The 12,500-nt window shown below is 45.4% G+C and overlaps 2 protein-coding genes across 2 annotated transcripts in view; both read left to right on the top strand.

The window, feature by feature from the left end:
* The window catches only part of fbrsl1 (fibrosin-like 1), a 242,858-nt gene extending 232,456 nt beyond the window's left edge, over positions 1-10,402 (top strand). Inside the window, 5 exon segments of the mRNA XM_046841445.1 lie at positions 4,181-4,313; positions 6,134-6,217; positions 6,947-7,030; positions 7,897-8,119; positions 8,275-10,402. Of these exon segments, the coding sequence (XP_046697401.1) occupies positions 4,181-4,313; positions 6,134-6,217; positions 6,947-7,030; positions 7,897-8,119; positions 8,275-9,391 (1,641 nt within the window). The 3' untranslated portion in view covers positions 9,392-10,402.
* The window catches only part of chfr (checkpoint with forkhead and ring finger domains, E3 ubiquitin protein ligase), a 33,544-nt gene continuing 28,084 nt past the window's right edge, over positions 7,041-12,500 (top strand). The window contains 1 exon segment of the mRNA XM_046841442.1: positions 7,041-7,421. The gene's annotated coding sequence lies outside the window, so the exon portion shown is untranslated.

Genomic DNA, 12,500 nt, shown 5'->3' with positions numbered 1-12,500 from the left:
TAACCCCACCCACCACTGATTATAACATAATAACCCCACCCACCACTGATTATTACACAATAACCCCACCCACCACTGATTATTACACAATAACCCCACCCACCACTGATTATAACACAATAACCCCACCCACCACTGATTATAACACAATAACACCCACCACTGATTATAACACAATAACCCCACCCACCACTGATTATAACATAATAACCCCACCCACCACTGATTATAACACAATAACCCCACCCACCACTGATTATAACATAATAACCCCACCCACCACTGATTATAACACAATAACCCCACCCACCACTGATTATTACACAATAACCCCACCCACCACTGGTTATAACACAAAAACCACACCCACCACTGATTATAACACAATAACCACACCCACCACTGATTATTACACAATAACCCCACCCACCACTGATTTTAACACAATAACCCCACCCACCACTGATTATAACACAATAACCCCACCACCACTGATTATAACACAATAACCACACCCACCACTGATTATTACACAATAACCCCACCCACCACTGATTATAACACAATAACCACACCCACCACTGATTATAACACAATAACCACACCCACCACTGATTATAACACAATAACCCCACCCACCACTGATTATAACACAATAACCCCACCCACCACTGATTATAACACAATAACCCCACCCACCACTGATTATAACACAATAACCCCACCCACCACTGATTATACACAATAACCACCCACCACTGATTATAACACAATAACCCCACCCACCACTGATTATAACACAATAACCACACCCACCACTGATTATAACACAATAACCCCACCCACCACTGATTATAACACAATAACCACACCCACCACTGATTATAACACAATAACCCCACCCACCACTGATTATAACACAATAACCACACCCACCACTGATTATAACACAATAACCCCACCCACCACTGATTATAACACAATAACCCCACCCACCACTGATTATTACACAATAACCCCACCCACCACTGATTATAACACAATAACCCCACCCACCACTGATTATTACACAATAACCACACCCACCACTGATTATAACACAATACCACACCCACCACTGATTATAACACAATAACCCCACCCACCACTGATTATACACAATAACCACACCACCACTGATTATAACACAACCACACCCACCACTGATTATAACACAATAACCCCACCCACCACTGATTATTACACAATAACCCCACCACCACTGATTATAACACAATAACCACACACCCACCACTGATTATTACACAATAACCCCACCCACCACTGATTATAACACAATAACCCCACCCACCACTGATTATAATACAATAACCCCACCCACCACTGATTATTACACAACCACACCCACCACTGATTATAACACAATAACCCCACCCACCACTGATTATAACACAATAACCCCACCACCACTGATTATTACACAATAACCCCACCCACCACTGATTATAACACAATAACACCCACCACTGATTATTACACAATAACCCCACCCACCACTGATTATAACACAACCACACCCACCACTGATTATAACACAATAACCCCACCCACCACTGATTATTACACAATAACCACACCCACCACTGATTATAACACAACCCCACCCACCACTGATTATAACACAATAACCACCCACCACTGATTATTACACAATAACCCCACCCACCACTGATTATTGCACAATAACCCCACCCACCACTGATTATAACACAATACCACACCCACCACTGATTATTACACAATAACCACACCACTGATTATAACACAATAACCACACCCACCACTGATTATTACACAATAACCACACCCACCACTGATTATAACACAATAACCACACCCACCACTGATTATAACACAATAACCCCACCCACCACTGATTATTACACAATAACCACACCCACCACTGATTATAACACAATAACCACACCCACCACTGATTATACACAATAACCCCACCCACCACTGATTATAACACAATAACCACACCCACCACTGATTATAACACAATAACACCCACCACTGATTATAACACAACCCCACCCACCACTGATTATTACACAATAACCACACCCACCACTGATTATAACACAATACCACACCCACCACTGATTATAACACAATAACCACACCACCACTGATTATAACACAATAACCACACCACCACTGATTATTACACAATAACCACACCCACCACTGATTATTACACAATAACCCCACCCACCACTGATTATAACACAATAACCACACCCACCACTGATTATAACACAATAACCCCACCCACTACTGATTATAATACAATAACCCCACCCACCACTGATTATTACATAATAACCCCACCACCACTGATTATAACAATAACCCCACCCACCACTGATTATAACACAATAACCCCACCCACCACTGATTATTACACAATAACCACACCCACCACTGATTATAACACAACCCCACCCACCACTGATTATAATACAATAACCCCACCCACCACTGATTATTACACACAATAACCACACCCACCACTGATTATAACACAATAACCCCACCCACCACTGATTATTACACAATAACCCCACCCACCACTGATTATAATACAATAACCCCACCCACCACTGATTATTACACAATAACCCCACCCACCACTGATTATTACACAATAACCCCACCCACCACTGATTATTACACAACAACCACACCCACCACTGATTATAACACAATAACCCCACCCACCAATGATTATAACACAATAACCCCACCCACCACTGATTATTACACAATTACCACACCCACCACTGATTATAACAATAACCCCACCCACCACTGATTATTACACAATAACCACACCCACCACTGATTATAACACAATAACCACACCCACCACTGATTATAACACAATAACCCCACCCACCACTGATTATTACACAATAACCCCACCCACCACTGATTATAACACAACAACCCCACCCACCACTGATTATTACACAACAACCCCACCCACCACTGATTATAACACAATAACCACACCCACCACTGATTATAACACAATAACCCCACCCACCACTGATTATAACACAATAACCACACCCACCACTGATTATAACACAATACCACACCCACCACTGATTATAACACAATAACACACCCACCACTGATTATAACACAATAACCCCACCCACCACTGATTATTACACAATAACCACCCACCACTGATTATAATACAATAACCACACCCACCACTGATTATTACACAACAACCACCCACCACTGATTATAACACAATAACCACACCCACCACTGATTATAACACATAACCACACCCACCACTGATTATAATACAATAACCACACCACCACTGATTATAACACAATACCACACCCACCACTGATTATAACACAATAACCACCCACCACTGATTATAACACAGTAACCACACCCACCACTGATTATAACACAGTAACCACACCCACCACTGATTATTACACACAATAACCACACCCACCACTGATTATAACACAACAACCCCACCCACCACTGATTATTACATAATAACCCCACCCACCACTGATTATTACACAATAACCACACCACCACTGATTATAACACAATAACCCCACCCACCACTGATTATTACACAATAACCACCCACCACTGATTATTACACACAACCACACCCACCACTGATTATAACACAATAACCACACCCACCACTGATTATTACACAACAACCACACCCACCACTGATTATAACACAATACCACACCCACCACTGATTATAACACAATAACCACACCCACCACTGATTATAACACAATAACCCCACCCACCACTGATTATTACACAATAACCCCACCCACCACTGATTATAACACAATACCACACCCACCACTGATTATAACACAACAACCACCCACCACTGATTATTACACAATAACCACACCACCACTGATTATAACAATAACCCCACCCACCACTGATTATAACACAATAACCCCACCCACCAGAGTAATTCAAGATGTGGAGGATTATGACATCACAGTATTGTGGGAAACATAGGTGAGATGTTCACCTGATGTGTCGGAGAACAGCTGAAGTAATTGAGTTGTTTTTCTTTATGGTGGTGCAGCAGATGCATTTGGATCCTCATAAACTGGATATAACGGGAAAACTGGATTTGTTCAGCAGACCTCCGGCTCCGGGTGTGTTCCCAGGGTTCCCCTATCCTCACGACCTCGCCAGACCTCTCTTCCAATCTACAGGTGTGTGTTTCTGTCAGACAGGAAGCTGTATTACGTCCTCTAACACCACACTGCTGCTGAGTTCTGCACTGTGATTGGTCAGTTGGTGTTGAACTCTTTGTAAATGCAGTTCTGACTGTAGTACAGGGTTAGATTAATGCACCCCTTTTGATACGAGTCAGAGGGTGGGGTCAGAGCAGTGGCGGCTACTGGTCTGTCAGAGAGGGGAAGCTCATTTTCGGCCTACATCATAAAATTGTCTATTTATTTAAAAGTAAATTCTGCCCTACGTTCCTTTTCAAGAAAATGGTCTGTGACCCTGTCGTACCAACTAGGAGTCTTTTCAAGTGACTTGACCAGTGTCCTCTCAATGGCCAGCAGAGCTAGGCTGCTTAAACGGCCTTGGCCCATTGTGTTTCGGGTGTAGGACTTGAGTCGCTTTAAACAGGAGAAGCTCCTTTCTACACCTGCAGATGTAGCTCCAATTGTTGCCACTAATGAGAACAGTTTGTAAAGCTGAGGCATTGCACTGTCCAACTCCATGTCTTTAAGGAACAACAAGTAATCACACAGCTTTCCCCTGTTACCCTGGACGCTGGGCTTCAATAGGGAAATGCACTGTGACGCTGCGGGAATGTATGAGAAGGAAATCGAGTCAGCCGACCTGCTATATGTAACTGATTCTGAACGAACTCGTCTTTGAGATGAACGTTTTCTAACGCATTTTTAGTCAATAAAATGTTAATACAATAGTACATATTTGACCATTAATTTTGTGACATTATAAGGGAAGCCGTGCTTGCAGTCTTAAAGAAATCGCCTCTGGGTCAGAGGGTGGGGTCAGAGGGTGGGGTCGGAAGGCAGGTGAGTCTGGGGTACAGGACAGGGTTAGCTGTCCCCCTACAGGTTTTTCCTGTGATCTATAAAATGATGTTTCTGTGAGAGAGAGTGAGCGAGAGAGGGGGAGAGAGAGAGAAGGTGGAGGTTTGGGGAAATGTACTCAGTGTTCTGGAATGATACGATAATATTGTGTGCTGTGAGATGAGCGTCGCTTCGTATCTGTCGATGCTTTGACCTTGTTTATATTCATCCCTCCATCGCGTATTATTCACATCACCGCCATCTTTCCTCTCTAATAAATCTAAATCAGCTGTCTGGCCTCGGTGTTGCGTCCCGGTGGTGAGGGGATCTGCTTGTTGTTATCTCCATCATCCGTGTTGTGAATATAAATGTCTCCACCTGAGCTAATTGACGGCAGGTCCTTGATTGAAGGTCGCCGGGAATCCGAGTGGCCTTTAGCACGCGATTATCCACTGTTGTGTCCCAAAACAAGCTGTAATTGGCTCTTTCATTAATGAATCATGCAGATGAGGCCCCGCCCCTTCCTCCTTTATTCTAATGAAACGCCTCATATCCTCAACTCCACAAAGTCAGACGGTCGAATCGACGCTCGTGTCTTTCCCACTGACGAGTGTCACAAACGTGTCATTACTGAGTCATCACATCTCGCTTCTTAAACACAAACACAACGCTGCTTATTAAACTTCACATCTTTCATTCAGGACGGCTAGCTCTGAGTTACCATAGCAACCGTTTCCAGAGATCGAGTACCTTCAGTCTGAATGTAATCAGAATTCATTTGTAGGACGACGAGATAAAGGCATCTGGCATTCTTATAGTGAGTTATAAAGGGTGGTGTTGTGGGAGGGGGGTGGCTGAAGGAGAGAGAGTTTTGTGTGAATTTGTGTACATTGAAAATTAAATTTAATATGTTTATTATACTGCTGTTGATTGGTTGATTGGTCTGTTTTGCTAACGATGCTTTCACTTTCATCCAATAGGATCAGGGCATCCAGCAACCTCACCGTATGGCCACGCCCCTCATCACAGCAGCTTCCTGCCTCCCACCCATCTGGCAGGTAAGCGTAAGTAAACCCACTTTATTACATAATTTTTCTGCTGTCTGTCTGTCTCTCCATCTGTCTGTCTCTCCATCTGTCCATCTCTCTGTCTTTTTGTCCATCTGTCTTTCTCTCCATCTGTCTGTCTCTCCATCTGTCTGTCTGTCCATCTGTCTGTCTGTTTGTCCATCTGTCTTTCTCTCCATCTGTCTGTCTCTCCATATGTCTCTCTGTCTATCTGTCTGTCTGTCTGCGTTGTGTGTGTGTGTGTGTGTGTGTGTGTGTGTGTGTGTGTGTGTTTTGTATGTGACTCCATAGAGACACGCCCCTGAGACTGATCTAATTTAGGTTTATAAACAGTTTAAGCTCAGGGGAAATAAAGACACACTGATGAAGCTGTAGATGGAAAACACAAAAATAAACTGAAACACACACACACACACACACACACACACACATGCTCAAAGTCACACACAAATACATATACACATTCATATACAAAGAAATACACAGCTCACATAAACACATAAACAAAGACACTCACTGACACACACACACATATCCACATAGGTACAAGCACACACACACACACACACACACACACACACTGTTTAGAAGAATTGGGTAATGTCCACTAGACTGTCAGTACAGTGTTTAGTGCAGATCTTGTCTGTCTGTCTGCCTGTCTGTCTGCCTGTCTGTCTGCCTGTCTGTCATCTCTAATCTGTTTTTTTGTTGTTTTTGTCTCTGCAGATGCTTTCAGTCGCTCCAGTTCATTTGGAAATCTCGGCAACCTGTCAGCTAACGCCTTCGGGGGGCTAGGAAACCCTGCCCTGGGTAAGAGAGAGAGACAGAGAGAGAGAGAGACAGAGATAGACAGAGAGAGAAACACAGAAGACAGAGAGATAGACCTACATGTCTCATGTCCCATCCTACATGTTCCTTTTTGACAATCCATTCTTCATAATCCACTTTAATTTTCATAATTTCTCTCTCTCTCTCTCTCTCTCTCTCTCTCTCTCTCTCTCTCGCTCTCTTCATTTTGTACATTCTTTTCTTCCTTTTTCATGTTATTTACATTTTCTTTTCGTCAGACAGCCCTGTCAGAATAAAGCAGTGAAGCAAGGAATGAAACATGAGAGAGATATCAGGAGAAACAGGAGGAGAGAAAGAGGAGGAGAGAGAAATAGAAATAGAGAGAGACAGACAGGAGAAGAGAGAGAGAGATGTGTCTGGAGTTGATGAGGGGTGAGACACACACACATAAGTTATAAGGCTTGATGATGAAAACTTCTTCATTGATATCGTTTAAAGGCCTTTGCTTTCGAGATCCAGTCATCGTTGTGCGAATGTCGTGTTTCACTCAAAGGAAAAATTAGACTTCCAAAACTCCACTGTGGTCAAATTCAGCACCACTGTTACACTCTCAGTAACCGATCTTCTGTCTCAGAGAGTTTTTCCTTCCTGCTCATTTATAGGCCTCTGGTTTGTTTTGAAGTTTTGAGCACTTTAAACATCTGTACAGTATCACTGAGGTGCTGCTGATCACCTGCTGATCGATTCTTCGTCTGCTGATCATCTTTCCGTTTTGTGAGCAAAACGCCACGGAGCATCAGTGAACTAAAATCAAATCTTTACAGCATCTGGATCAGGATTTATTCCAGCTGTTCTTATGAAGTGGTGTTTTTCTGTCTCTCTCTCAGGCTCCAACAGTGTGTTCGGACCCAAAGACAGCCCAGGGCTGCCCGGGTTCAGCAGCCCGAGCCAGGATTCGTGGAACCGACTGCACAGAACTCCACCCTCATTTCCTCAGTGGCCCAAAGTTAGTGACGGAGAGAGAAGCAGCTCAGCTAACAGCCACGAACGAGAGAAAGAGAGGGAGAGGGAGAAACGAGACTCGTCTATCGGGAAGGAAGACAAAGACCGGTCAGTGTTCGTCATATTTGTATCAGTTCACGACTAACACACTGTTCATTCTGTCATTGATGTCAACTCCTCAGCAACCCAAGTCCTCTCAGCCAATTTGAACCTGCCTCTGAACCTGTTTTTGTAATTGTTTGTTTTCTGTTGTTGTTTTTCAGGGACAGTCGCCACTCGAATCGTTCGTCTCCTGCATCGGCTCCTGTCGGCTACCAGATCAGCAACTTGATCCGCTGCAGCAGTGGCGGAGGAAATGACATGGGTCGAAACCATGGTGACCGTCCCCGCGGCGACCACGAGAGGGAGGCGGTGGTGCTATCCGAGGTGCGAGCAAAGGACCGCAGTCGTTCTCCGACGAAAGAGTGCAGCGAACGCAGCGCCTCAACGTCGTCCGTCGACTCGTGCAAGCCCCTCCTCCGCTCACCGTCTCCGTTCTCCAAGAACAAATCTGAGCCGCTGGGAATCGTGCTCTCTGACAGGAAGCTGTGCTCGCCGGGAGCGCCGATCCACAAGCTCAAAAATGACACCACCAAGATCAAAGAGGAGCGAAAGGAACAGGACCAGGAACAGGAAGAGCTGGTGCTGGTATCTGAGCCTCCTCCGCCTCAAAACCCAAATCCAAGCCAGGCTCCGCCTCTTCCTCCTCATCACCAGGCTCCGCCTCCAACAATCCCGCACTCTCTGCCATTCATGCACCAGATGGGTGGGCTGAACATCCTCGACCGCGCTCGACTGGCTCCGTTTGTGGGCGTCGGCCATTTTGCGGCAACAGCGAATCGGGATCGTTTCCCTCACCCTGCCTTCTCGTGGGACCCGCTTCGGGAGGCATATCGGAATTTTGACCTCCAGCGGAGAATGGATTTCCAGATCCGAGCCGAGACAGGGAACCGATTCCCAGGGATCTACGAGGCGGATCGGAACTACCGGGAGCGGGAACCGCACGAGTACTCGCACCAAGATCACTTGATGGAAGTGCGCAGGGAACAGGAGCGGATCAGGCAGCAGGCGGAAGAACGAGAGCGACTGCACCTGCGTGACGAATTGGAACGCGCCCGACTTCACCAGCTGCATCAGTCTCCGATGGAGGGGCACTTGCCTCACATGCCCCCCTTTTTGCCTCATCTAGGGGCAATGCCATACCGCCCTCCCCCGACCGCAGCCCTCAGCGCCCCTCCTCCTCTTGTGCCCTCGGTCCGACCCAATTCTCCGAGACGGACTACGCAAGACACGAGGGAATTTTCCCCGTCGCGTAATCCTAAAGAGGTGGAGGCACGATAACATGGTGGAAAGAATTTGTTTGATGTGCACTTATTATGTATCATTTGTACAAAAGAAAGAATTTGTACCTCGGATTATAAAGCACATGATTCTGCTTGTATTTTATACGGACATGGACGAGGGTGAGGACGAACACGGGGACAAGTCACCAGGAATTTGATATTAACGTTAATATATTCATCTAATGGCCTTTTTATTTTTTCCCACGTGATGAAGTGAACGAGTTTGTACTTCTTTTCCTATTTGTGGTTTTTTTTTTCGTGTACAGATCATGTTATTTTTTACAAATTAGCACCGGATCCCGCTGCGTCCCCGTCCCCGTCCCCGTCCCGTCCCCGCTCGGATTCCTGCAGGAGAACACTCTCAGCCGTGAGGGAAACGCCGAGTGTGGACGATGTTCCCGAAGCAGTTCTCTCTGTTTGTTGCCTGTTTTTGCTTTGCAGACGTTTACCGAATGATTCCTGTTGGATTTCTGTAAGTTATTGTACAGATCCTGTTGACCTTGGAACTAAAGTTGGCATTGTAAATTTATTTGACTTTTTAAATGTTTCTTAAAAAAAGGGTGCAGTCAAAATCCATTTAAACACATCTGTCCAATCAGAGGGCGGAGGGGGCGTGGTCACGGGGATGGGGGGGGTAGGGGCGAGCTGCCATCTATGCAAAGAGGAAGCAGAAGTCTCTGATTGGACGATTTTCCGAAGCAGAGTATTATTAGACGGTGTCCAGGAGGATCAGCGTCACATGTATTCTCCTACCGAGAGCCGAACCAAACAAACCTCCAACCTCCTCACTGGAACTCCACTGAGCTTTACACGTGAACACGTGAACACTGAGCGAGTGACGGAGTGAACGCTGGCCTGAGGGACTGTCTCTGTCGACCTTGTGGTGTTGTGCAGTTGTTCTTTTCTTAGAATCTTGTATACAGAACAAGTAGAGTTTTAGGCGTGAAAAAAAATTTGAACTTTCATGGTTTAAAAATGTACGGAATAAAGGTCGGACCTTATATCTGCATCACACGTGTGTGGGGTCTTTCTTTCTTTCTTTCTTTCTTTCTTTCTTTCATTAATTCATGTAATATATAGTGACTAAACAATTTAAGCAATAAAATGAATAAATTGTTTAGTCACTATATATTACATGAATTAATGAAAGAAAGCTACACACACAGTGTGTGTGTGTGTGTGTGTGTGTGTGTGTGTGTGTTTATAGGTGTGTGTGTAGGTGTGTTTTAGGTGTGTGTGTGTTTATAGGTGTGTGTGTATGTGTGTTTTTTAGGGGTGTGTGTGTGTGTGTAGCAGAGGCGACAAGTCCACACATCCTTCACTCAGTAGAAGTGCAGATGCTGATGTTTTAAAAGATTCTGGTGAAAGCTGAAGTTCTGACTGCACTTTTTCACTCAAGTGAAAGTAAAGAAGTTTGAGCTCCGACATGTTCTTCAGTAAAACACGTGATTATTACGACCTGTTTTAGTGTCGCACTGAAAACTGAACCTTACGTCATATTTATATATTAATTTAAAATAATTTTAAATGTTGGTTTCTGATGAATGTATCCAGGCTGAAGATGATGATGTCTTCAGCAAGCTAACATCGTGGCTAGTGTATTAGCTAATCAGGCAGCACATTCTGCCGCAGCTAGCATGCAGAAATATAAATCAATTCTCCATAAAAGTGCGTGGATAAGGGAGAAGTATTACAGTTGCCATGGAAACAGAGCTTCATTCGTGTGTAGCTGAAGCACGGTGGTGTTTGAAGCTAGTTGTGTGTGGCTAGCTCACCGTGGCTGTCAGGAGCTCGTCACTCAGGGCCGTGTTTTAAAAGAGAAGGTTGTGCTGCTGTAAAATGTGAGGAGACGCGGCGGGTCAATGGGACACGCGGTTGCTAAGTAGTGCGCACTCCAGGCAGGATAAAGATCATCGATTGCGAGCGCGAGCGGCGTTCAGAGTGTTTGTGTTGCAGGTTATCGCTATCGACTGGCCGTATTGACCCGCGCTCTGAACTCATTACAGAGGGATTCATCTCCAAACAGACGACAGACCAAGAGAGAGAGAGAACGAGTGATGACACAGGGCTTCTGTCTCTCCACTCGTCCGCTTGGCTAACGATCCGAAAAGGTCTTCCAGAAATTAGCCTCCCTGCTCCACTATTGACCTGCACATCCATCTCTCTCTCTCTCTCTCTCTCTCTCTCTCTCTCCCCCTCTCCTCTCTCTCTCTCTCCCTCCCCTCTCTCTCTCTCTCTCTCTCCCTCTCTCTCTCTCTCCTTCTCTCTCCCCCTCTCCTCTCTCTCTCTCTCTCTCTCTCTCTCCTCCCTCTCTCTCTCTCTCTCTCTCTCTCTCTCTCTCCCCTCCTCTCTCTCTCTCTCCCTCCTCTCTCTCTCCTCTCTCTCTCCTCTCTCTCTCTCTCTCTCTCTCTCTCTCTCTCTCTCTCTCCTCTCTCTCTCTCTCTCTCTCTCTCTCCCCCTCTCTCTCTCTCTCTCTCTCTCTCTCCTCCCTCTCTCTCTCTCTCCTTCTCTCTCCCTCTCTCTCTCTCTCTCTCTCTCCTCTCTCTCTCTCTCTCTCTCTCTCTCTCTCTCTCTCTCTCTCTCTCTTCTCTCTCTCTCTCTCTCTCTCTCTCTCTCTCTCTCTCTCCTCTCTCTCTCTCTCTCTCTCTCTCTCCTCTCTCTCTCTCTCTCTCCTCTCTCTCTCCTTCTCTCTCCTCTCTCTCTCTCTCTCTCTCTCTCGCTCTCTCTCTCCCCTTCTCTCCCTCTCTCTATCTCTCTCCTTCTCTCTCGCTCTCTGACTCACAGTTCTTCCTCACAACATCTCAGTGCTCTTCAGTTTCCAGAATGCAGAGGTTTACAGAGAATGAATGACTTCACCTCACGCACTGTTCAGGGTTTTGTTGCCGACTTTCTATCAGTGTGTGAATGCGGTCGTGTGTGTGAGTGTAGAGATGGTGGTGGTGGTGGTGGTGAATCAGGAAGCTGCTGCTCTGCACTGAGAAGGTTGAAGAAGATCAGCCAGGTGGAGATGTTTGGAGGTTCATATCACACACCTACTTCTGGGCTGATAACTCATCACTGTTACCATGGAAACTTCTTTGTGCTTATAGTTACAAAGAAGCTCTCGT

Source organism: Silurus meridionalis, chromosome 27 (genome assembly GCF_014805685.1).
Source record: "Silurus meridionalis isolate SWU-2019-XX chromosome 27, ASM1480568v1, whole genome shotgun sequence".
Classification (NCBI taxonomy): Eukaryota; Metazoa; Chordata; class Actinopteri; order Siluriformes; family Siluridae; genus Silurus; species Silurus meridionalis.
This window is presented reverse-complemented; position numbering and strand designations above follow the sequence as displayed.